Consider the following 27,254-nt stretch of genomic DNA (forward strand, 5'->3'; position numbering starts at 1 on the left):
TTATGCTTCCACTGTTTGGGTTATGCTCTGGTTTCTTTGTCTCTGTTTTATACCAGATTTGCAGCATTTAGAGGTATTATTTACATTCCTATTTTGGACCCCATTTTGAGATTTCTATACATTGGCTCTCGAGTTCACTGGTAACTCATGAAGCAAAGCTTCACTTGTTGACCCAGTGATTTATGTTTATGTCTTGTTTCTATGGTTGTTATTTTTGCTGTGATTTTCCTATGTTCCTATTGACTGTCCATGGTGTGCATCAAGTGGAGCACTTCCACCTAGGGCTGCTCTGATCTGTTGGATAACATACCATTAATTCGAGGAGCTGTGAAAAGAAAGGAAATTTGAATCAGTTGCAAAATGCTTTGAGAAGGCTAGTTACAGTTGGGTTGAAGTTACAGGGCATGTAAGTTGCTTCATGTCTAGGAATCATTATATGGCAGGAGGACTTTTGGTGGGCGGGCATACATGCCCATTTTCCTTTTTTTTAAGCCTTTATGCTCACACGTTTCCACCAATCTTTTTTTTTATAAAAAAAATCAACTTTCAAAATTCTTGATTTTCAATCACTTCAATCTTCAAATTCAAGTTTTTTTAGGATTCCATTTTCGAATAAATTCCCAAAATTCCATTTTTTTTTTAAATTTAATTTTTAAAAAAAACCTCAAAATTTTAAGTTTAATTGTCAAAACTTTAATTTTCCAAAACTATAATTCTTAAATTTAATTTTCATAGCTTCAATTCTCAATTAATTTCCAAAATTATGATTTCTTTCAAATTTAATTTCCAAAATCCAATTCCTTTTAAATTTAATTTCCAAAATTTCATTTCCTAAATTTAATTTTTAAAACTCTAATATCTTTCAAATTTAATTTCCAAAATTCCAACTCTTAAGTTTAATTTCCAAAATTCCATTTCCAAAATTTAATTATCAAAATTTCAATTTCTTTTAAATTTAATATCCAAAATTCTAATTCTTAAATTTCATTCCCAAGACTCAAATTTTCAAGACTCCAATTTTCAAATAAATTTTAAAAATCCAGTTTTCTCTTAAACAGTTTTAATTCCACTATGGTTTTCAAATAATATTATGTTTCTCTTGATTTTACATAAACAATAATGAATTTTCATAATTCCAGAATAATGAAATTTGCGAGATTAATTCGTGCCAGATAAACTGAGCTTTAATGAGGGCCCTACATAGGAGTTTTATTGCCAACCGTTATACTTAATGAATATTGTCTAATCTTTGTCTTGTTGTTTGATACACATGTGATATATTTTATATTCATTATTGTGCACTAATCCCATTTCATGATAGCGCATGGTGGCTTGTCACCCAGGTACGTATCCACTCCCATTCTAGTAATTCTCTATGCATGTATTGTTTCTCACATGTGCATGATTATTTTCAGTATCCATTGATTTACTCATCAATTGCCATGATTGCTTCATTTTATTAGTAGATACCCGATTTTAGGGATTTAGAAGGGTGCTATGGTCTTTATCGTACATTCTCGATAAGTAACCTAACCCCCGAACCCGATCCGGTTTTTCACATCCAAACGAGGAGTTCCACTTAGGGTTTTCTTTCTTATTTTGTTTACTCTTTTAAAATAAAACAAAAATAAGTGGTAACTTCAGGTCATTTTCTAAAAGATAAATCATTTTCAAAATAAAATCGAGCTTGCCATCGAGTGGAAACGCATGAGTAGAAATGCGGGGTCCACAAAGATAAAAAAGATTTAAAATTAAGAATAAGTTAATTATTTTGACTTAATACTTAAAGTTAAAAATAATTTAAGTTATTTTATCAAACATATTTAGTCTACTTAATGACTTAAATTAAGTTCTTAAATCATATTAAGTCATTAAGTTGATTTATCAAATACTCATTTAGAATCCATTCGGTAATAATTTTAGGAAATATTTCTAATATTTCTAGTATTTAATTTTTTATTTATCAAAAGAGTTGTTTTTAAGTGTTGTAAAGATCAAAACATGCCCTATAAACATTATCAAACAAGTTATTAATCATACAGGTGAATGAATTTAATAAGTTATTCCTAAACCAAAAACCCTATCAAATAGAATAGTATGTATTAAGTACATTTAAAAAAAATTAAAATATTTAAATGAATATTTAATAATAAATAAAAATTGGGAACCCTATTTTCACTACTTTGTCACATGGTTTATGCTAGCATAAATAATATATAAAAGTCAAGCTTGGCTGGTTGGCTAAAAGCCCAGGGTCCATCTTGCCAGGAAAAAGGACCTGGGCCATGTGATGTGACTGGGGAATGAGATGGCCAGTAGGCCCAAAGCCCACCCAAAAGTTTTGTCCCGTAATCCGGCCCGCATCTAGCCCAAAAAATCCTTAAACTTTCCAATCAACATTATTTAGGTTGCCCTTAGCACAAATTTTTATCAAATATGAAATTTATAACTTAAAACACTCTGAAATTGAGAGAAATTTAAAATAATCTAATATTTTAATACGCAAGAGAATATGATTTTTTAATATCACACAAAATTTTCTTCTTCGCATACATCTTTTTGAAGTCTATTTTGTTAATGATACCAAATATTATGATCGTCATTTTAATATATTGTTTTAAAATTTATAAAAATATTAATCTATTATTGGAAGAAAATCGACAATAATTTTTCACATTGAAGATCTTGTATGACATTTTGGCAATAGTATATGGCCCAATTCTTTAATTGCATCATCTATAAGATTTGAGGCACATGCTTAGTGAGTTGTCACAATTGTACAACTGTACATCCATTTCATCCAAAGGAGAATTTGCAGTTTTCTCAGTTGGGGTGTTTGGTTGTAGGGTTCTACAAGACCATCCAAAAATTTGAAGGAATTGCATGTACTTTGTTGTAAACATGGGGAAAATGTTTGAAACGCTTGAAAAATAATTTACATTCATTGCTATGTTAAAAATATTAATTTTTTTTAATAAAAAGTTTCCTTAAGAGATTTTCATCTTGTATTGTATAACAAATTATATTGAAACATGAAGTATTCCTTGAGGCTATGTTTGATTCCTGAAAATTTTGAGGGAAAATATGAGGGAAATAAAATAGAGAGGAAAAGTGGAAGGAAAGAAAAAATAAAAGAAAATAAAAGAAAATAAATTTAAAATTAATAAATTGTTTTTATATATTTTTTCAAACTCATTTCACTTAATTTCCTCAATTATATAAAGATTAAATAATTTTAAAATATATAAATTTCCAATTAATTTTAATTATATTTAAAAGAAATTATAGTAAAACCAAACATGAAAAAATCATTTTCCTTTACATTTTTTTTTCCTTGGTACTTTCCAAGAACTAAATAGAACCTGATGGTTTGTGTTGAAATCTGAAATATTCCTCGAGGGTTTGTGTTGAAATTTGAAACATTCCTCGAGGGCGTGTAAAAATATATTGGAGTATTGAATTCAAGTGTAAAAGAATTGAAAACTTAAGTATAATGGAATGAACCTCAAGTTTAGATTGAAATAAAAGCAAGTGAACCACGAACCTAAATAACCATTAAATCACTATGGAAACTATATTTGCATTTCTCTTATGTTGTTTTAATTTATTTTGCTTATATTATATTGTTTTATTATTATTACTATTATTTGCACTAAAATTTATTGAAATTAATAAAAAAATTATTGAGATTAGTAAAAGAGACCAATATCCAATCAAATTACCCTCCTTTTGGTGTCCGGTAACTTTTTGGTACATCTAACCAAACAAACTTGATTTGTAAAAGAGATTAACATCCGATTCAATTTACCCTTCTTTTTGGTACGTCTAACCAAACAAACTTGATTTGTAAAAGAGATCAATATCCAATTCAATTTACCCTCCTTTTTATGTCCGGTATCTTTTTGGTACATCTAACCAAACAAACTTGATTTGTAATTTTTCAAAAATTCCCTGTCTTTTTACAGGTGTTCATATGATGACCCAAAACATCATAATTACTTTTTAATAAAAATGGATGCATCACAGGCAACATTCTCACCTTATCCTTTTGTTTATAAAAAGAAAAAAAATAAAAAAATAAAAAAAACCCATCATTATTGTTATCTTAATCGCTTTGCAAGGCAGTCAACATTATAATGTGAATGGAAATGGTCCCACATAAGTTTCCAAAAGTCTCTTGTGGGGTTAATCCCAGAATACCTTCTTTCATATACTTAATCCTTAACCACTAAGTTGCTTTCCCAATAATCCTTAACCACTGTCTGTTTGTTTTGAGGGAAAAGGAAAGGGAATTAGGAGGAAATTCTCAACAAAACTTGTGATCCCATCAATGTTTTTCTGTCCAAGAAGTTAACCCTTAAGATGGACCTTTTTTTTTTTTTTTTTTTTTTGTAAATTCAAAAATTTTAAATGCTTAATTAAATATTGAATATCTCTTTCTTTACCAAATTTAATAAAAAAAACTAATTACAAATATTTACAAAATATGAATATTTTTTTTCTCCCTTTATATTATTATGCATTATTTTTTCTTTTTAAGAAAGGAACCAATAGTGTGGGTTGTCGAATATTGTGTGCCCTTGCTTATTTTTGAAGCAATAAAATAAAATAAATAAATACATAAATAAAATAAAAGGTTAGTTGCTTTCCTTTGGTACTACTTCGAAGTTCATTACCAAACATATATCCCAATCACCAACTACTTGTCAAACCCACACACAAAACCATTATTAGCTTACTATAATTTTAAGGCACTTAGTTAAACTAAATCTTGATAACCTAGTTTTTTTGTTATATAGAATTGAGGAATACCCAATCAAGAAATGCCACATAAGCATGTGAAAAAAACCTAATTACTTTGACTTCTTATTCCATCATAATTTTTATTTAGATTTATGTTTATAAAGTTAATTTTTTTTATAAAAAAAACTTAATAAGAGTTTTATCCTTATGTAAATAATTTTATCAAGAAACTTGATATGAATATTAATAATTCCTATTTTAATTTATAAAAAAATTAATAAAACTTTACAATATCAAATAGTACTCTCTTTTTAAAAAATTTAAGATCCAATCTAGTGAGAGCTAAAAAGCTACAAAATAAAATGTCATTTAAGTGGAAGAAGTCAAATCACCTTTCAATAGAAAATGTATCGGGATCATTAGATTTTAAAATTTTAAGTTTAAGAGAAAAACATGGATAATTATGAAAGGAAAATGCCACTTAGAGGGGTGAAAAGTGAGGTGATGGTTAAAGAAGATAAAATTTGACATGATTTGTTAATACGATATGAATATAAGCACGTTCTTTTTGTAAAATTAAGTTATGTATAAATGAGTTTAGGCTAAATTTGTATTGACCAATATAACCCATATAATAAATAAGTAATTTTGGATTAATCTGCATTACATGATTTGACTCATTTAATAATCTCGTTATTAATCTAACTATATATTTAAATTATTTAACTCATTTTAAATTTGTTTTTAAATACATAGGTTAATTGATTTATAAATATACTTGATTGAGACATTAATCATATAGACATATATAATATTTAACTCAATTTGATTATTAAATAGATTAAATGAGTTAATTATATTACATTTAATTTATTTAGACATACATACGATGTGTTACCTATTTAATAATTAGATAATGTTTAAGTGTATGTCTTTTTATAATTATTATTCATCTTGAGTTTTGATTGAACTATGTAGTAGAATATTTAAGCTTTGACACGAAACTAACGATGGGCCAACAAGAACTACCATCCTTAGTGGTGGTATCATTTTTAAAATAAAATATATATGCTTTTGTAAAAAATGCTAAAAATTATGATAGGACCATGACATGTGGAGGAATACGATTGGACAGTGCTGGGGAGGGAAGTCATCAATAATGGAGTAGAGGTTGGCTTTTCAGCTTGATCATATCAATTTGTAAAAACTTCAAAGTCCAAGGAACAGCCATCATGTCTTTATCACATGTGATCAATCAATACCTCCAAAGCCAAACACCAAAAGACCATTCCTGTTCTACTTCTTCTTTTGAATTTTATACATATACCACCATGCCCATCTTCCTCTTTTCTCCAACCTCTTCTCTTCTTCCATTTTTCCTCCTTCTTCGTCTCCTTCCTCAGAGACCAAAGAAGAAGAAAGAAAAACCCAAGTATATATACCGTTGTTTACATACATGGCTGCAGATTCTTTCGATGATGAGTGTGATTACCTCTTCAAGGCTGTTCTAATTGGGGACTCTGCAGTTGGAAAATCTAATCTTCTGTCCAGATTCTCCCGGGATGAATTCCGATTAGATTCCAAGCCCACCATCGGAGTCGAATTCGCTTACCGGAATATTAAGGTCGGAGACAAGCTCATCAAGGCTCAGATTTGGGACACTGCTGGCCAAGAACGGTATGCTTCCTTCTTCTTCCTTCCTTCCTTCCTTCTTCCTTCAGCTTTATTCTACTTGATCTTGATGTTGTAGAGATACAAAAGTGGCTTATATGATTAGGGTCTTCATCCTTTATATGATCATAGAGAGTTTATACACAGTACAAAGTACATATTAGGGAGATAATTGATTAATTTCGATAATTTCATAATAATATGGTGCTCATTTTTGGTCTTTTAATTGGGTTGTCAAGCACTTTAGACAAAAAAAAAAAAGTTGGTGAGATTTTATTGAGACTGGGTCCTCCTCCTCCATTTCAAAGTTTGAATTATGTGAAGGGTTTAGTGTTTTTATCATTATTGAATTGGAAGGAAAGAAATATTATTGGAATTAAATAATGGTTTTGTTCTTTTGGGTGGGATTTAGATAGGAACGCATCATTTATTATTTTTATAAATATAAATGAAATTGAAATCTAAGTTGATATATATATATATATTTAAAAAAAACTATAAACAAACCCATAGGTAATCTTTTTAATTTCTCTATATAATATAATTTAAATTTTTTATTCATGGATAAAAATGCCTAACCTTGGAAGAACATAAAATTAAAATTGATTATTAATTAAAAGAAACTCATGTAATTAAATCCGTTAGTGTATATATATATATATATATATGTATAACATTAATTTAATCTACTTCAATTAAATATAAAAAGTTGGTATATCTAAAATGCCCAAAAGTCATAAAATTAATATTATGAATATTTAATATTCGAGTATTTGGATCATTTAGAGGGTCATATATTTTAAAAATAGTTTTTTATTTTTAAAAACAAAAAATTACTATTAAATTTTTTTAATATTATTTGATCGTTGTTTTTTAAAAATAAAATGAAGTAGATAATAATTTTTAAATAATAAGTAGAATTTGTTTTTATCATTTGAAAAAATAAAAGGTCAATTTGACTTTATTTTTTAAAACTTATTTTTAAAAAATAAAAACATAAAAAACAATTTTTAAAAACACATTTCATGCTTCCTATTCTTATAAAAATTAAAATCCACTTTTGTTAGAATATTCCTTTCCTAATTCACCTCTATATTCACTACTTTTTTTTATTATTTATTATTATCAAGCACATTATTAAAGTATTAATATCCTCAAGCCTTTAGAATGAAAAAAGAAGCATGAATTAACAAAATGGTACAAACTTTATATGCGTTCTTGATGAACATTATCAACTTTGAAACTAAACAAAAGACTTTAGCAAAGACAGGTATCATGGAGACTATGGAGTCATAGTGTGGGACCCAAGAATGTGATGACTCTTGTCCTTAATCCAATTCATATGATTTGAAAAATGAAAATTATCTCTAAAAAGGGGTTCACGAGAAGAATAAACAATTAAATATTCCATAAAGCGAAGCACTCCTCCACAAGAAAGATAGTTGGGCCTCTTTTTCTTCCATGCTTATATGCTTTAACTTTGTGTCTTGTTTGTTTATGTCACAAGGAAGCATTAGAAAAAGTTCATTTTCTCTTCATTTTGTCTTCTCATAGTAATTAATTTGGTGGTTCCTATGTTCTTCATGTGTCCCATTTGTGCTACAACTATTAGTATTTTCAACTTCCAAGCAAAAGGGCTTTTTTGTTACTTTCCAATGTGATTCAATTCTTACATGTCTTTGAGTTATGAAAAATAAAGGATTTTAAAGATCTTTGAGGAGGAAGCATGGAGTTTGATGAGTATGATTGAATGTTATTGGAAGTTAATTTTATGATTCAACTAAGGTGATGGTGTAAAATGACAACATAATGGGAATTATTGTACTAATTGGTGGTTTAATTTAGTTGGATTTGGTTGAGCAGGATTATGCAATAAATTTGATCAATCGGGTTATTCTTAATGTCAAAAATATTCAACTTGAAATCAATTTAGGTTAGGTTCAAATAATTCATAATGTAAATCAAACCTGATTTTAGGGTTAGCAGAAGGTTCTAAATATTGATAGAAATAAGAAAACTACTAAAGATTTTTAATTGAGTTTTAGAGAATCGTTTCTTAATCCAATCAGTTTTTAGGTATGAGAGAGTCTAGTTAGTAATGTTTTCAAAAATAACTTTTGAAAAAAATCTTTCTAACAATTTTGAGATAAAAAATGTTTTTTGAAAACTCATGAAAATTTCTTAAATGATTTTACATAATTTCAATTGTTTTCCAAACAATTTAAAAAAGAAACATCTAAAAATGTCTTAAATTTGTTCACATAAACAACTTCTAAAATAAATTCTCAAAAAACTGTTTTCAGTGAAAAATTTATTAAATGTGACTTTTTAAATTGGAAAAAAATCTCTCATTTAAAACTATTTTTAATAATAGTTCCAAACATGACCTTTGTGACTCATATATAAAAATTTTGGTATAAAATTCGAATAATATCTATTCTTTTAAATTTAAATTAGTAATAGAGCCTACATAAAATGGGGACAAAAAGGGAGATAGGTTTAATTTGAAAAATATTGTATTAGGGTAACCATGTTAAATTCATTTTGTTTTCTTTATGGTACATAAAGAAAACAACCATAAAGAAAAACAAAATAAAGAAAACAACCATAAAGAAAAACAAAATTCATTTGTCTTACAAAATTCATTTGTCTCATGTACAATCCCATAGCCATGTGGTACTCTATTTCATCACATCAGTTGTCTCATTTCTTAAATTGAAGTAGGAGACTCCCCCACTTCCTGCCAAGCTTAAGACATTTCATGAGGCTCCACATGCACAACCCTTCACTAATGCCTTCAACCCACACAAAAATATTAAGGAATGCCTCAAGTAATTAGGATATGAGGCGAGGCTTTAGTTGTTATTGTTTTGTGCTTAAGGTTGATACCATTATTTTATATTTTTATCTTATTCTTTTATATATTGATTTTGTTCATTTATATTTGCTCTCATATATTTATATTTTATTCAATAATCTTAATTTTATCATATACTTTTAGACTGTGTTTGATTTCTAGGAAATTTGAGGAAAATGTAAGAGAAATAAAATATAAAGGAAAAGTAGAAGAAAATAAAAAATAAATTAAAACTCAATAAATTATTTTTATTTACTATTTCAAATTCATTTTATTTATTTTAATTCATCGATATAAAAATTAAATAAATTTATTGGATTTTATCAATAACAAAAATAAGAATTCGTATGATACTAGATTAAACAAAATCTGGTAAAAAAAAAAAAGAGTATATCTAGGGTTATTTTAGATAATTTTAACTTTAATTGAACATCATTTTCCTCCCACTCACACAACTTTTACATAGAAAAATTAAAATAAAATAAGTTGTCTATAAAGATGGTGATTAGTACCCCATGCAATCCATGAGAAAAAAAAAAAAAGAAAAAAAGAAATAGTAAATGTCATCTAAATAGTTGTTTGATATGTTTAAACAAGATATTATTTAATTTAAGTATTTTTTTTTAATTTAGCTATTTTTGTCATTGAGCTTTTGTAAGGTATATAGCCAAAGAAATTGGTACTTGAATAAAGTTAAGAATGTTTGTGATATGTGGATATTTAAGTTAGATCTTTCCTTTTCATATGTAAATGTAATTTGATTACAGGTTTAGAGCCATCACAAGCTCATATTATCGTGGAGCTCTTGGTGCCCTATTAGTATACGACATAACACGACGTGCGACGTTTGAAAATTTGAAAAAATGGTTACGTGAGCTGAGAGATTTTGGTAAACCTGACATGGTGATTGTTCTAGTTGGAAATAAATCGGATTTAGGTCATTCTCGAGAAGTTGATGAGGAAGAAGGAAAAACCCTAGCAGAAACGGAAGGCTTATGCTTCATGGAAACATCGGCTTTAGAGAATTTGAATGTGGAAGAGGCATTTCTTCATATGATTACTAAAATCCATGAAGTTACTAGTCAAAAAAACTTAGAAGCAAAGCTCAATGAACCGGTCAAACCTCTTATAATTGGGAAAGAAATAATTCATGTTGATCATGAAGTATCTGCGACTAAACAATCAAGTTGTTGCTCAAGATGAATGTATTTTTATTTCTCATAAAAGCTTAACAGCTAATTTTGGATTCAAATTTGACAATATCCATGTGTCTTATCTTTCTTTCAAATCTCTTTTATATGTTTATTCTTTCATGATCATACAAAATGAATAAAATTGTGCAAAGAAAAAGGAGAATATTGTTTCACTTTACAACGTATCTTGTTATGGATTATATTTTATTAATAATACGTTTATATTCTTAACATCAAGAAAGCATATCAAAATGTTATGTTTCTTTATCTGTTTGGACATATAAAATAATTAAAGGAATTGTTTTAGCATGAATTGGTTACAATAGAAGCAAGAAAATTAAATATATGTAGTTAATTAAGACATATTTTCTATCTTCTCAGACTTACTATTACTATTATCATGAAAAATAAAAAATTAAACATAATTAAAATTAGTTTAAAATTTATGTATTTTAAAATCATCTAATCCTTACATAATTAAGGAAAATAAGTGAAATGAGTTTGAAAAAATATATAAAATTAATTTATTGATTTTAAATTTATTTTTAGTTTTTATTTATTTTTTTACTTTTCCATTTTATTTTATTTTCCTCGTAATCATACTTAAATTTTCCATTACCCAACATAACCATAATGATTTGGTTAGGTTAGATTGATTGTAAGCCCAATATATATATATATATTTTGGGGCTTTTGAGCTTTCATTTAAAAAAAAAAAATCATTTCAAGAGCTAGGTTTTCAAAATTTATAAAATATTTATCAATAGAATATATTGCTTTTTCAATCAACAAATGTAACTTTTGGATTCTTAAATTATAAAATTTCACAAGTATATTTTTAAAATTATTGGAATATGTAAAAAATAAGGCCTTAAAGAAAAAAAAATTAGGAATTTAGACACACTAATCTAAATGGCATAAAAATAGTACAACAAAAAAAATCATATGAAATGTCATATTTGTAACGATATGGGATATCACAAACACCCCCCACACAACTTCCTTGTTGTGTCACATAGGACTACGGGGCCAAACAGGCAAACACCCCTTACCGGGGTCGGGGTGGGCCCAAGGGGACCCTTACGGCTTGAAAACGCATCTACTTGGTTAAGAGGAGCCTCTACATATATAGCGTCAGAAACATTCTTCCTTATCCGATGTGGGACATCACAATATTGATTATAGTTAGCTTAATTAGAAAAAGTTATTACTTCAAAATCGAACTAAACTTAAGCAATTAGGTAAAATTTCAAATCAAATCTATCCAAAGAAAAAACTTAATCAATTGAGTTGTTTCGAAATTGAAATGATGTAAGTTAATTTTATTAAAGAAAAAACCTAACTTAGTTCTAATTTTGATAAAAAAAATATTTAACTTGAATTTAAACACAAATAAAATAGATAATTCCTTATATTAAACCAAAGAAATGAAAAAGACTTTCACAAAGCTAGGCAACAAAATTTGACCATCTTAACCCTGAAAAAAATAGGCAAAACTACTATTCAAGAGAGGGCTATCCCTCTGTCCCATTTACGACTTGAGTAATCATTGCAACCAAACACCCCGAGTAATGCTGTTCGTTGGAAGGTTATAATCGTAAATAAATTTCTTGCCGTGCAGTTATCATCGCTCCTCTCCACCAAAGCCACAGTACGGATATGATCTCACCACAAAGATCAATGTTGTATATGCGTCTGTGACGAAGAATTGCTGCACTGTTGTGTTATTCTAGCATTAATTTCCATGGTCTTCCTCCTCCATCTTCCGTTATCAACTCACAACTGCACTGCATCAAGCGCTAAAATGCGCCATGATCGACTAGTGCTCACATCCGATACGCATCTCGAGGACTGTTGAATCGGACGGCCATGGCTGGATGGATATCATCGAAGCTCAAAGTTGCAGAAACCTTACTTCAACAGGCAATTTCAATTTCTTCTGTTACCATTTTTGTTTTTTCAGTTTCTTGTTTGGTCCCCAAGAATAATCGAGAAAATCAATTAATAAAAATTTGGCTAAAATGGAAAATCTAGGGTTGTAATTTTTGAAATGGATCTGTCTTTGTTTTCTCTTTAAATTGATTCATTGAGTGTGTTGAGTTGACCGTTCAGATCGATCAGCAAGCGGCAGAGTCTCTGGGGAAGAACGAGAGGCCGCAATCAGATGAACTTGATGAGAAGATTCCCGCAAAATCTGGAGGGGTTCTGCCTCTGAAAGATCAGCTGAAGAAAAAAACACAAGAAAGCTATGATTTCCAGGGGAAATTGCACAGCGATCCCAATGTCAATGTGCTTAATAGTCAAGATCGGGACAAAGAGGTTACGAGTCCATCAAAACCTTTTTCGAGCCCTAGGTCTAATCTTACGGACAGTGACTGGACTGAACTCCTCAGCACGCCCAATCAAGAGACCCCATTTGGGGCGAATCGGACTAATGGAACGTCTGGGATTCGTGGTCTGCGGAAAGATGGGCGGAGGCAGGCGAGTTCAGGTTTGAATTTGTCAGGACTGGAAGCGAAGAGGAATTATAGGAGTAATAATAGTGCTTCGAAGCCTCAGCGAAGGTCTGATGTTGGACCAGGAAATAGAGAGAATGCAGGTGGATTGGATAGGAAATTGAGTGATGAGAAAGAGTTGGGACGTTCAGACTCAGTGGATAGAACATCGAGTGCTGAGTTGCGAAATGATGGTAAGTATGTGGAAGCACAAGAATCGGAACTTGTGATGGTGGTGGGAGATGACTCGAATCCAGAAAGGAGTGTTGTTAAAGATAGTGTTGAGGATGGAGGGAGGATTATATCTAAGGGGCATTCGGTTGATAAAAATCATCATTTGGAAACAAAATTGGTGGCTGAAAGAGGTGATAGGATACCTGATATGAATAAGGCAATCAATGATGAGCAGAAAAGGTTAGGGCAGTCAAATGCTGGCTTGGGGAGTTCAGTCTCTCTTGAGTTGAAAGGAACTACTTCTGTAAGTGATGAAAGGTCTGATTCAGATACAGACTCTGCTTCCTCGTCTGACTCAGAAAGTGAACGCATCAGGGAGGAAAGGAAAAGGAGAAGAAAGCAGATTCTGGCCGAGAAACAGGCAGCTAAAGCTGTTGCGGCAATCAAAGAACGCGAGAATATGGTTGCAAGGTTGGAGGGGGAGAAAGAAAGCTTAGAGAAAATACTTGAAGAGAGAGAGAAACAGCAAGCACAAGAGGTCATTCCATACATTTTTTTATTAATATTGTCATTCCTGTTATTGTTTTGTTGTTAATGTTGATTTTAATAGAATCTTGTTCTGTTTGGTAGAAATTTCTTACACTCCTATGAATTAGATGTACAATGGATTAATTTTGTTTTGGAGAAAAGGAAAACCCAAGTTGTGTTTCATCCTAGATTATTACTTGTACTAGAAACCAGGCTAAAGTGTAGATAGAAAAAAGTTAAGACCTAAGAACACCTCTGCATTTCTATTGGAGATTATGAGGTGCCATAGTTCTTGAAATTATGCATTTATTAGTACTGAAATAAACTAACTCAATATTCCTTATTTGTCTTGAACATCATGGCTTTCTTCTTAAGCTCAATTATTTAACCAAACTCTTCCTTGACTGACCCAACCTCCAATAATGTCTTCTTTAGACATTAGATTTATTTATTTTTTATTTTATTTATTTATTTTCTAATAAAAGTTTCTAAATCAAAGTAGGATTAGAATTTTGGAGCTAATCATTGTTAGAGGTCTTTGTTTCCTGAGCCTTGCTTAAAGAAGCTTCTTATTTTGAGAGAGTTCATTTTTTTTAGTTAGTGGGATTTTGTAATATACTTTTTAAATAAGCAAGAAAGGTAGTGGTGATCCAAGAATTTTAATTAAAAAATAAATTCAACAAATAAAAATCTCTACATACATCCTGTATACCCTCCTTTATCTATAATACATTTTCTTTATTTATCCAAAAAACAAATAAAAATCTCTGCAGAGTTTGCACTCATTTATTGGTGGGAGTCCATTAATTTCTTTCATAGTTGAGATTCTTAGGAGCCTTTAATTAAATTCAAGGTTTATCTATTTTTTTTTTAATTTACTTCCATTGTTTGGTATGCACTCTGTACATGCGAAGAACCATCCTTCCTCAAACCCTGATTTTATTCCTTAAGACTGTACCTTTTTTAATCATAAATCCTAATGTCACTCTTACCCCAATTCCTTCACACTAAAATCCTCAATTTCTTTTTTTTTTTTTTTTTTTGATCAGTAAGTGATATATGTATTGAAAAAGAGACGCTAAAGAAGCGACTCAAATAGTTACAGTATAGAAAAAACGACTCACCCCCTTACAAAAGAACCCATCCCTCTATGAAAGCACAAAAAACCCTCCTCTTCCTTAATACATGCACACCCAATCTATAAAATCTAATAAGGTCAAAGGACCATCTTTTATCCACACTTTGGTTTCCGACCATAGCAAATACACAAAGGAAATTTTCAGCTTTTGTATAGACAGCACCCCGTCCTCAAAAGCAATTGAATTTCTAGCCTTCCAAATGACCCAAAACAAGCATAACGGTCCCAAAAGCCACGTCACCTTCCTCTTCTTGCCTATTAAGGAACCTCTCCAACCTATTAGAGTTTCCTTAACCGAATGCGGAAAAACCCAAGAGACTCCAAAAAAAGAGAGGAGCAAGGTCCACACCTCCCTTGTTCTTTCACAATGAAGGAGGAGGTGGTCAATCGACTCCCCACACTTTTGGCAAAGAAAGCACCTATTTGCCAAAGCCCAACTTCTCTTTTGCAGACGGTCCAAAGTTAGGACTCTACCCCATGACACCTCCCACGCAAAGAAGCTTATCTTGGGTCGAGCATAAGACATCCAAATAATCTTTGAAGGAAACCAAGCTGACGACACCGGCTGCATTGCCCTATATAAGGACTTTACCGAAAAAACCCCATCCTTTGATTCCACCCATCTCACCCTATCCTCCTCATCCACCCTTACCATCTTTCCTTCCAAACACCTAAGTAACCTTCCCACTTCTTCCAATTCCCAATCATTAAACGGCCTATTGAAAGTAGGAGTCCAACTTCCCCTCCTATCCCCCTCGGCTGTCCACACTTCATTTACCCATGCCTCTTTTGACGTTGCTATGGAAAATAAAGAAGGGAAAGCCTCGCTTAAAGGGCTGGTACCACACCACTTATCTTTCCAAAACCTCATATTCTTACCATCCCCCACCTCATAGCCAAAAAAAGGGGTTACAAATTGTCCCACCTTATTTATAGCTTTCCACAAACCAACCCCATAAGCCTCCCTGATCTCACAAGATCTCCATCCTCCTTTCTCCTCCCCATACTTCCTTCTAATCACCTGATTCCATAAGGCCGTTTTCTCATTAGCAAAACGCCATGCCCACTTTCCCAGGAGAGCCTTATTGAACAACCCAAGACTCTTTACCCCCAACCCTCCTTTACCTTTATCATCACACACAATCGACCACCTTACTAAGTGAGGTTTCTGCTCAAGAGCGCCTCCTCCCCACAGAAAATCTTTTTGTATCTTTTCCAGTCTTATCCTAACCGCCCTTGGAATTTGGAAGATGGACATGAAATAGATTGGCAAGTTGGACAAAGTACTCCGAATTAAGGTAATCCTTCCTCCTTTTGAAATGTACTGTCGCTTCCACATAGCCAATCTCCTTTTGAATCTTTCCTCTATTCCATCCCAAACACCACTAGATTTAAAAGGAGCACCTAAAGGCATTCCTAGGTAAGTGGATGGTAATTTTCCCACCTTATAACCAAATTCATCAGCTAACTCTCCCACATTTTCAACTCTACCAACTGGAATCAATTCACTCTTTTCCATATTCACTTTTAACCCTGACAAAGCCTCAAACCACATTAGCAACCAGCATAGGTGTGTCAACTGATCCTCTTTAGCTTCACAAAAGACCAACGTGTCATCAGCAAACAACAAATCTGTAATCTGGACCCCTTCGCCCCTTCTTCCCTGAACCAAACAAGGTGTCAAAAAACCACCATCAACTGCTCTTTTCATCAAACAACTGAAAGCCTCCATCACTATTACGAATAAATAAGGCGAGAGGGGGTCTCCTTGCCTTATGCCCCTCGAGCTCTGGAAAAAACCCGTTGGACTACCATTCACCATAACTGAAAATCTGACAGTGGATAAGCACCACTTTATCCAATTACACCACCTACCTCCAAATCCCATTTTCCCCATTACCGCTATCAAAAATTTCCAATCTACATGGTCATAAGCTTTCTCTATATCTAATTTGCACATTATTGCCCCTCTATTATTTTTCAGGATGGAATCTATTGCCTCATTAGCGATCAGAACTGCGTCCATAATCTGCCGCCCCTCCACAAAAGCATTTTGAGATAAAGATATCACTTTAGCTAACACTCCTTTTAACCTGTTAGCCAAAACCTTAGCTAACCATTTGTAAAGCCCTCCCACCAAACTTATTGGCCTAAAGTCCTTTAAGTCCTCAGCCCCCCCTTTCTTGGGAATCAAAACTAAGAAGGTTGCATTCATGCTTCTGACAAATCTCCCCGTCTCATGAAACTGTCTGAACAAATTCAAGACCTCCACCTTCACAAAATCCCAAGCAAACTGCCAAAAGGCCATTGAGAAGCCGTCCGGCCCTGGTGCTTTCTCACCGCAACAGCCTTTCAGCGCTTCAAAGACCTCCTCCTCTGAAAATGGCTGCTCCAGCCTCTCTACCTCCCTCTCTTCCAGCCTCTCAAAGTTTAGCCCTTCAATACTAGGCTTCCAATCACCCGGGTCTGTCAACAGTTCTTGGAAATTTCTGCCAACCTCCTCTTTGATTTCCCTCTCCTCAGTAAAACACCTCTCATTCACCTTTATTCTATTCAGTTGCTTTCTCCTTCTATGAGCATTTGCCATTTTATGAAAAAACTTGGTGTTTCTGTCCCCCTCTTTTAGCCAAATTTCCCTAGACTTTTGCCTCCATGATACTTCTTCCAATAGAGCCCACTTCTTATATAACTCCCTTGCCTCCTTCCTAACTTCTTCTTCTTCTATTGACAGAGAACGAACCATTTCTTCCTTGTCCCAGTACTCTATTAAGTTCCATGCTTTCTGTTTCTCTAAATCAATCTGTCCAAAATCCTCAATTTCCCTTGCTGTGTAGAAACTTCAGCAAGCTTTTCCTTTTAAGTTCAGCTAATAAGATGCCCTAAGCCATACCGATCTGATGTTTATCTCATCCAAAAGCCTATTTCCTCCTTCCCCTCCTTAAGGCCTAAAAAACTGAATTCATAACCCACCATTATTTGATTTCAGCACTCTGTTACACACACAATCATCCTTCCTGCAACTCAAATTTCATTTCTTAAGTCTTGCCTTATGATCTTAAAACCGAATACTACTTTTGCCCTGGCTATCTTAACACTAAAATCCCCAAATTTCCTTTCTATGTATAAATCTCAGCAAGCTTTTCATTTTAATTTCTGAAAAAAATGCCTTGAACAGAAGCCAAAACTGGCCACCATTACTTGATTATAGTCAGTTACTTCGTGGATCAATCTGCATCAAGTTTCCTCACCTTGGACACCCCAATTCTGACAATTGCGAAAATAACACCATGTATTGATATTGACATATTAATTTCATGTTCTGTTTCTAGGATATCTTTACCTTTTGTTAGCCACACTGGCTTTATGAAAATTAACGGTTCAGGAAAGTTGATAAATTATCTTGTGAAGTGAAATACTTCTGTCTTAATTGCTAATTATTTATCTATTATTATCTACGAACTAGTTTTTAACCTGTCCAGTACATGGGATGTGAAAGTATTTGAATAATTGTTTATACAAACAATTTTTGAAAGTTGATTAATTCAGTTTAAATAAGAAGGTCCAAAGAAGAATGCAATGCACTACAAAATCAAAAGTCCCTTGAATGAATGAAATTTGCCATATAAAATCTAACAAGGCAAATATAGGAATTGAATGTAGATAATGTTGGTTACAAAACATCTTAAAGCCCACTAAACAATAACTACAAAACATCTTAAAGCCCACTAAACAATAACTCCACACACTTTAGCATAACTAATTGTCTTGCTGAGTAACTGAAAGCCCTGAAACAATAATAAATTTAACATGCTTGCTTTCTATGTTTATAGAATCATCTTTATTGTACTTTGCTTTAGACTCTTGATTTGTATGTCCAATTTTATCTTCTTTCTGGCTTCAGGCTTCAGAACTCCAGACAACAATGATGGAAACAATGGAAGCTGTTGAGTTAGAGAAGCAGAAACATAATAATACTAGAATGGAAGCCCTTGCAAGATTGGCTAAGCTTGAGGTATTGCAAACAATTTTCGATGCCTGATCTGCATTTTAGTTGGAACATTATTAATCCCCTTTTTATTTGCCATAATTGGCACCAAATATTTTTTGCTTCATTGAAGTTTGAGCAATACATATATTCAGGTCATTCTTTTTTGTCAACTAAAGGTGAAAAGTTGTTACAGACTGTCAATGCTGAACTTGCAAGATCCCTGGCTACTGCCCAATGGAATCTTGAAGTAGAGGTATGTTGAGATTTTTGGTTAATCTTCTCCCATGTCTTCTTAATTCAAGTTTCTATTGGCAAGAAAAATGTCTGCTTCATTCAATTTCTTAGATTTTCAGATAAATGGTAAATGAAGGTACAATGAAATTGTTCATAAAAGATGGTCCTTCAACGTTAGTTGGTTTCATTGATTGGTTGGGCTCTCATTGAGGGTGGGGTCTTTTTTTGTACCTCCTTGTTGACAGCTGTTTTTGTTCCAGCTGCGTGGGGGTTGGTGTATCTTTTTTGTTTACCTTGAGTCACTGTTTTAGCGCCTCTTTTTAATATATTTTTACCTCTCTTTACTTATAAAAAAAAAAAAAAAAAGTTACAATGAAAATGGCCATTATCGAAATTAGGCACAATTTTAATTTATTGAACTTCAGTGTAACCTCTTTTTATTGTCCAGTCTTACCCAGAAAGACGGGGAAAAAACAAACAATATTAGCTATCAATATATACATATAGAAAAATTTGCTTTTACAAATTTTCAAACTATAGTATTATTTGGGTGCTTCAGAAATATTAGAGCCATATGGTTTTAAGATTCTGGGTGTTGATGTCACAAAACTGTGTTGTATGATAACAGGATGAAATGGTTTCCACTCATTAACTTGACTGTACTGAGGCTACCCATAAAAAAAAAAAAAAAAAACTTGACTGTAGTGAGGCTGTTTTATTAGTGTTCCTTTTCAGGTTCAAATGACATATAGACAGTCAATTTTTTAGGTGGCTGAAGTTGCAATGCACTTTTGGCTTTGTTGATTGTTTATTACTTCATGAGACAGTGCATATGTAATTCTGGACATCTTCATGTTAGAATTTATGAAATTTTCTTGGTCATCTTCATGTTACAATTTATGAAATTTTCTCTCGCACCTATTGATAAGGGTGTTAAATTTACATATCTTTGTGGACTAGGTTAATCGGGTGGCAGAAATCCGTCAACAAATTGAATTGAAAGAAGTTGCCCTTGAAGGTAAATACTTTTTCAGATTTTTGTGAAATAACTGTCAACTTTTTATATGTGGTTTTTTTTTTTCTCCCTTCTTTTTTTCTTGGTTTCAGCAGATGTCAGTACTATTACTCACCAAAGGTAGTGGTTTGGGGATTTTAATATCTTATGAACTATCTAATGAAGATTATATATTTTTTGAAACATAGCAAGAAATATCAATTTAATATCAAAATCACTTAGGCTACGTTTGGTTGGCGGGATAGGATAGGATAGGATATGTATATCCTAAGATATCATATCCCATTGGATAGGATATGATTTCCAATAAGATATGATATTCTTGGATATACATATCCTACGGACATGATATTTTAAAATAGCATATTCTATACCATATTATATTTCTATTTAATTTGTGAAATGAATAAAAAAAAAAAGAAATATATATTATTTTTAATATTTAAAATAAAAATTATATCACATTTAAATATTTTCTATTTAAAAAAATGAAAATTTTGTTATGTTTAACAATATTCATGATTAAATTATTTGAACTTTACAAATAAATTTTTTTATATTATGCTATTTAATATATAAAAATAATTTATATATCATATATTAATATTATTTTATAAATATTTTTTTTATTTTTTCTTTTTTAATCATAAATTTCATTTGTAATATAAAAAATTATTTTGTAAAATGAGTATTTTAAAAAATAAAAAATTGATAAAAAATAAATTTATCATACATGGGATATGCATATCTCATATCTTACCATGGGATTAACATATCCCATGTAAAGGGATAAAAAAAGAAGAGAGGGTGGATAATATATTCCATTACTTATCTTATCCCATGTTTGGTTGAACATTGGATAGGATAAGTGATAGGATAACTTATCCTATCTCATCACCAACCAAACATGGGATAGGATATAATATCCCCTCTCTTATCCTATCCCATGCTATATCCGGCCAACCAAACATGACCTTAAGAAATTAAGAATATGTCTTATCCAGGATAAAGTGGAGGTGGCCTAGGGTTTAGGACAACTTCTACTCTTTTGGTTTATGAAATTGAGAACTTGAATTTTTAGTGTTTATATTTGCAATAAGGGTTGAAACTGATAAGTTGAAATCAATTCCTTGTGACTTCATATCAGCTTTTTGAATTGCCTGCAAAGATAAGGAACTAGACTCCTTTTGTATGCCATTACTTTGTCTCAGATGCCAAATTGGTTTGTTAAGAGGTACAGATCTTGATAACAGGCTGAAACCCAAGATGCAGATGTACTTTTGAATTAAATTTGCTATTTCCATATTTTCCACCTTATCATGATGACCAATTACTTCTTCAACAACCCATGAGAACCAAAGTCTTCAGGAACAATGATGTTGATATTTCTTGATATAATTCCTTCATCTATTCGCTTGATCTTTTTTCTATCCATCTTATATTAATAAGATAGATTTTTGTCATTATAGAACATGGGATTCTGCAGGAGCAATAATAAAGAGGTATGAATAGAACAAGAGAAAGGGGCAATAGTAGAGAAAGTTATACAAAGCTATATACAAGTCATCCCCCCTTGTTTTTTGTATTTCATTGATTGAATTTGAATTTCGTTTGATAACATCCAGCAACCTCCTGCAAATATTTGTCCTGCACCATTTTGCTTCTATTTGGACAACACTGCTTCTTTCTTTGTACTTTCAAGAAATCCTTGCCTCTTCTTCATGAACATGCTTTCAAGCAGAGATATCTAATTCCCCAGCCATTCTCTGCAAGATGGCTAATTTTCTGAGCCTGCCAATCAGAGATAGATTGTAGATCTTTCATTCAATTCCTATATGCCTGTCTGCCAGCATAGCCACCTTACTGTAAATAACATCCTTTTACTGCCAACCCGTTGGCCTTTCACATCTCTGTGCACAAATACATCTTTTGCTCTTCTCGAACGCTATGAAGCTATGCCTAGAAGAACTCTAAAACCATCACATAATGGGCAATGTCTTCCTCATCCCTCCCTTGTTTACATGGATAAGTCTGGATGAAATGGTGATAAATTAAGGAAATCTTAGCTGTTTATCTAAGAAACTTTGGATTTAGATTAGATTTTTCAATAGCTTATCAATTATAAATTTACTCACTATTTTTATCAACTAATCAGCCATTAAATTAAATAAACGGAAAAAAGAAGCTAAGATTTTGTTTAGCTTATTGCATAACTGATCACTGATTAGATACTTTTATAAGTTGCGTCTGCTTGTTATGGAGACAAATGCTATTAAGGATATAGTGGTATTGAATGTCTTTTTATCCCTTGCCAATGAACATATACCTTCTCATGAAACTTTCCATTGACTGCATATATGAAAATCCATGTAGACTTAGTGTCACATGAAGGATGTAAAATGGTTAATTTATTGATACAAGACATATCAGCTTATTTTAGCTTGGTATCTGAGATCTGGATGCTCCTTTTTGTCCTTGTAGAACAAAGAAGGAGGATCCCCAATGCTCATCAGATGGGAACCTCTCTAAGCCATGTAAGTCATTTTTTGGCTGCAATGATTTTATTGAATGACTCAGGTTTAGGGAGGATACTGCTTCTCATTTTCGGCTATGGTCTTCAGCTTGCTATTATTTCCTTTCCACATTGACAGCTTCTTCAATCCAGCTTGTGGTAATCTTTGGTTTTTAATGAAAATTTTGCAGTTGGTGGCTGCAAAAGGAGTTGAATTTGAGAAAGAGATACTTGAGGCGGAGTACTCTTTCATTACTGACAAAATTGGATGGTTGCAAGACAAGGTTTGTTTTCTCAGTCTTTTTGATGCATTTCTTTTTTTTTTTGGATAAATCAGTCTTGTTGATGCATTTTAGCACTGCTAATATAATATTATTAGTTTCTGAAAGTCATAATGTTTCTAGATTGCAGTGGTTTTGGTGTTGTAAATGCTTGGACATTAAATAAAAGGAGTATGTTAAAGTACTCTTCTTAAATCTCATGTGGGTTTACCATATAGCTTGAAGATAAGTTGACACACCTCTGATTATACATGGTAAAATCTAAGATGATCAGATGGTTTTGGACCATAAGTTTTGCCATTTAATCTGGTATTGAAGGCACTTAATTCAAATATCTTTCATGAACTACTCATAGTTGTGAAAGGCGCGCTTAGCGCGCCTAGGCTCAAGACACAACCACTCCCTTAGTTATAATGCCTCGCTTGCTAAGGCAAGTGCCTTGTTAGAGAGGTGCACCTAGTCTACTTTATTATTTTTTTTTAAAACATTTTTATTCTTGAAATTTCTAACCATTTATTAAAATTTATATAATTTCATTTTTTTTTTCAAATGCTTATTTTAAATATTTGGAAATTTAAATTTTTTTTATTGATTGGATTAGATTTTAGATCATATTTTAGGGTAAAAAAAATGATAGATAAAGAAATATAGTATTAAAAAAGCGTAAAAAAGGGCACACCAAAGTATAAAGGACGTATACAATGATTGCCAAAAGGTGCAAAAAGGAAAAAAAAAAAAAAAGGACAAGGGATAACAAAAAACTACTCCCTCCTTAAATGCGAACCCAACCAATCAATGAAGTCAAATAAGAACATCGGGCCTTCAACTATATACAACTTGCCCAAGACGACAAGTTACAAGGAAACAAGCTTTTCAATCTTTGGTTAGAGAGTTCCTTGTTATCAAATGATTTTCTATTTCTCTCCTTCCAAATTGTTCAAAAGAGGCACAAATGAGCTGTTTTTTTTTTCATTTTCTTCCAACAAAGGAGTCACGTCATCCTAATAAAGCCTCTTATGGAGGAATGTAGTACCTAAGAAACACTAAAAAGAGATAACATAGGCTGCCACAAAACCCTTGCCTTGTCACAATGTAGTAGGATGTGGTAAATTGACTCCTCTTGGATATGACAAAGGAAACATCTATTCTCCACGTTCAACCTCTCTTCTGAAGCTAATCTAGTGTCAAAGTTTTTCCCCTAAGACGCCTCCCAAGCAAAAAAGCTCGCCTTAGGTAAAACCCACTCATTCCAAACAACACCTATTGGGAAAGACATTGATCTCCCAGGCTCTAGGAGAAAGTAAAGGGACTTAACGGAGTTCAACCATATCCCCTTATCCTTTCCTTTTCCATTCACCATCTTATCTTGTAGCCTTGACAAGAAACTCCACAATCTCAATCTCCCAGTCATTTAGACACTTAGAAAAGCTAGGAGTTCAAGCACCCCTTACATTGGATTAAATTCACAATTCCACCATTTACACCTCTTTTGAACTAGCTATGACAAATAAGGAGGGAAAAGATACACATAAAGACTCATCACCACACCATTTATCCTTTCAAAACTTTATTCTCCTTCCATTTCCCATAGAGAAGGAGACTCTACTATTGATAATCTCCCACAATTTCCTTATGGACTTTCATAACCCAACGTCATACTTGTTTCTCACTTCCTCAGAACACCACCCCCTTTCAACTTCCCCATATTTACCACTTATAATTTGCCTCCAGAAAATCTTCCTTTTCGTTGCAAAACACCATTTCTACTTGCAAAGAAGGGCTTGTTGAGTGAAGAAAGACGCCTCCTAGCCCCCCCTCCCTCCCCCTCTTTTCTCTTATCTAATCAAACAGTAACACACTTCACTAAATGAGGCTTTCTTTCTAAGATCCCATCACCTCATAAGAAATCCCTTTGAATTTATTCCAACCTCAAACTCACTATCCTCAACATCCAAAACAACAATATGAAGTAGATGGGCACGCTAGATAAAGTGCTTTGAATCATAGTGAGTCTCCCTCCTTTGGAAATATGTTGTATTTTCCATATTATCAATCTTTTATGAAACCTCTTTTCCATCCCATCCCAAGCTGCCAGAGAATTATGAGGGGCACCTAGAGGAAGTCCTAAGTAAGTGCTCGGAAGCTCTCCCACCTTAAAACCTAATTCAAAAGCCCTCCAAGTACTCGACCCTCCCAACTAGAATGAGCTCACTTTTGATTAGATTTATTTTTAGTCCCAAAATAGCATCAAACCACATAAATAACCAACTTAAATAGGTCAATATTTTAGAAAATTAATATAGTTGGAGTCGGATTGAGGGAGGAAGTATTTTTGTTTTCCCAATCCTTTTTGACGCTATTTAGCAGTCGTTGTATACACCGTGTACTTTGGTGCGCCCCTTTTGGCGTTTTAATACTATTTGCACTCACCTATAAAAGAAAAAAAAAATTTAGAAAATTGATATGTATTACAGGTAGCATTTCACTTTGCTTAGGCACGTGCCTTGTGTTGCACCTTTCTCCTAAGCCATGGGAGACTTTTGCACCTTAGGTGTGGCTTGCATCTTTTAAAACTATGGAAGTACTCATTTTAGCAATTGATACAACAAATAATTCCACAATGTGTACCCTTCCGATGGTTTCACAAACACTTTTTGCCTACCCATATGTGTATAGTGTGTAGGATTTATCTGACTCATGCTTCTGGAGACAGGTAAGTACTGGATTCAATAAGAAAAGAAGAAGACATAAACTGCTTCTGTTCCCATTTCTAGAAACAGATTTAACCAAAGATGACTATGCAGAGTGTGGATTTGGGGATCATAACCTGAGCCCAATTTTTGGATGCTTAAAACATACTTGTATACTGATTCTTGCGTAGGAGAAGACTTCACTGGTGTTTCTTCATGCTAAGAAGTGGGATAGTCCGGAACTCTAAAAATACATCAATACCCAACTTTTGCACAGTCCATATAATATTGGTTCTCAACTTGATATGCATCTTTTTAGATTGTTGTTCAACTTGGTGTTCACAATCATATTGTTGGTTGCATGTTGGACTGTTGACTCAGTTATTAATACATTGACTCATTGTTTTATAATTTGTTTTGAGTTTCGCTTTATCTCATGTTCAACTTTTTTTTTTTTTTTTTTTTTAATATGTGCCTTATCTGATATTGAACTTACAAACAACCTGTTTGACTCAGGCAAAGAAGCTGGAAGCAAACATTGAAATGACGCGGAAGGAGATGGAGAGTCCAACAGTAGTAGAAGTTGAGCTCAAAAGGAGGCTATTCCAGCTGACTGACCATTTAATTCAGAAACAAGCCCAGGTTTCTATTTTATTTTGATAGTAAAGGTTTCTTTTTTGATGCATGGATGAACTTTGGATTTGAAGGGATAAATATGGATGGGGTGTCCTTAGCATACACAACATGGGTACTTTAGCAATAGGGATGCTAAAATTGGCATTCCTTTTAAATAATGGGCTGTATGGATAGTGTAAATGACAAAATGAGCATAAGTTGGACTAGTGCTTAATTTAGAATTCTCATTGTGGAGTTCATAACCATTGACGATATTCATTTTGCCTTTTCTAAATTATGCATTAACTGAATGAGAAATGTCACAGGCTTGTAAGATTTGAAATTTTACTTGTTCAATTAGGTGGAGGCTCTTTCCTCGGAGAAGGCAACGCTACTGTTTAGAATCGAGGTATATTTCTTCCCTGGACTACTATTTACCACCATTGTCTACCTCCAACCTTGTTTTACCATTCCAGACTGTAGACCTTGATGGGGCTATCGGGTATAACTATATTTGCAGGCTGTTTCAAGATTGCTGGAAGAAAACAAGTTGTTACTCTTGTCGAGGGATGACCTGGAGTCGGGATCATGGGATATTTCTGATTCAAAGCTGAAGCCTCTATTGGAAGACAGAATTCGATCTGGTGGGCAGCACTTCTGGTCGTTGATGCGGCAGTTGGACACAATTTTTTCTGCAGGTGCTGTGTTTCTGAGGAGGAATTCAACGGCTAAATGGTGGGCTTTGTTTTACCTTGTAAGCCTTCATTTGTGGGTTATTTATATACTTACGTCACACTCCGAAACAACAGTGGAGACGAGATCAGGTGCGGTCATGTCCCTGGAGAATATCAATAGCACAGGTGGTGTGTGATTGTGTTTTTATAAGGGGCCATGTTTTTCTTTATCCATTTGTTCTGCCTCAGCATTTAAGAGGTCTATAGATGTGGTCTGTGCAGTTTTTTTTGGCCTGCCCCAACTATAATAGAGATGTAATATGTACCTTTTATTTCTTATAAGTGCAAAAAAGCAGCCTCTTTTACAATAAGACGACGTTACGCTCTTTCTTTCAACAAATTCAGTTAGTCACAAACATCAAATTTTCTTATCTTTTGTTCTCTTT

At 32.6% G+C, this 27,254-nt stretch overlaps 2 protein-coding genes across 2 annotated transcripts; both read left to right on the plus strand.

Annotated features, from left to right (window-relative positions):
• The first annotated feature begins 5,934 nt into the window (after nucleotides 1–5,934).
• On the plus strand, nucleotides 5,935–10,559 carry LOC100242285 (ras-related protein RABA6b). Its single transcript, XM_002281919.4, has 2 exons — nucleotides 5,935–6,420; nucleotides 10,039–10,559. Exons 1-2 carry the CDS (start codon nucleotides 6,200–6,202, stop codon nucleotides 10,472–10,474), a joined length of 657 nt encoding a protein of 218 aa, XP_002281955.1. The 5' UTR covers nucleotides 5,935–6,199; the 3' UTR covers nucleotides 10,475–10,559.
• A 1,522-nt stretch (nucleotides 10,560–12,081) lies between these two features.
• LOC100266441 (golgin candidate 2) lies at nucleotides 12,082–27,179 on the plus strand. The gene is made up of 10 exons (XM_002278242.4): nucleotides 12,082–12,387; nucleotides 12,577–13,671; nucleotides 18,701–18,811; nucleotides 18,981–19,040; nucleotides 19,982–20,039; nucleotides 22,518–22,570; nucleotides 22,740–22,832; nucleotides 26,036–26,161; nucleotides 26,496–26,543; nucleotides 26,655–27,179. The coding sequence occupies exons 1-10, from the start codon at nucleotides 12,334–12,336 to the stop codon at nucleotides 27,003–27,005; spliced, it is 2,049 nt and encodes a 682-aa protein (XP_002278278.1). The 5' UTR covers nucleotides 12,082–12,333; the 3' UTR covers nucleotides 27,006–27,179.
• Nucleotides 27,180–27,254: the final 75 nt, after the last annotated feature.

Source organism: Vitis vinifera, chromosome 17 (assembly GCF_030704535.1).
Source record: "Vitis vinifera cultivar Pinot Noir 40024 chromosome 17, ASM3070453v1".
Lineage (NCBI taxonomy): Eukaryota > Viridiplantae > Streptophyta > Magnoliopsida > Vitales > Vitaceae > Vitis > Vitis vinifera.

Coding starts and splice junctions, on each gene's coding strand:
- LOC100266441 (XM_002278242.4), top strand. CDS start 12,334: ATGGCTGGATGGATATCATCGAAGCTCAAAGTTGCAGAAACCTTACTT. Junction 19,041..19,981: donor AATGGAATCTTGAAGTAGAG/GTATGTTGAGAT, acceptor TTTGTGGACTAG/GTTAATCGGGTGGCAGAAAT. Junction 22,833..26,035: donor TTGGATGGTTGCAAGACAAG/GTTTGTTTTCTC, acceptor TGTTTGACTCAG/GCAAAGAAGCTGGAAGCAAA.
- LOC100242285 (XM_002281919.4), top strand. CDS start 6,200: ATGGCTGCAGATTCTTTCGATGATGAGTGTGATTACCTCTTCAAGGCT. Junction 6,421..10,038: donor GACACTGCTGGCCAAGAACG/GTATGCTTCCTT, acceptor ATTTGATTACAG/GTTTAGAGCCATCACAAGCT.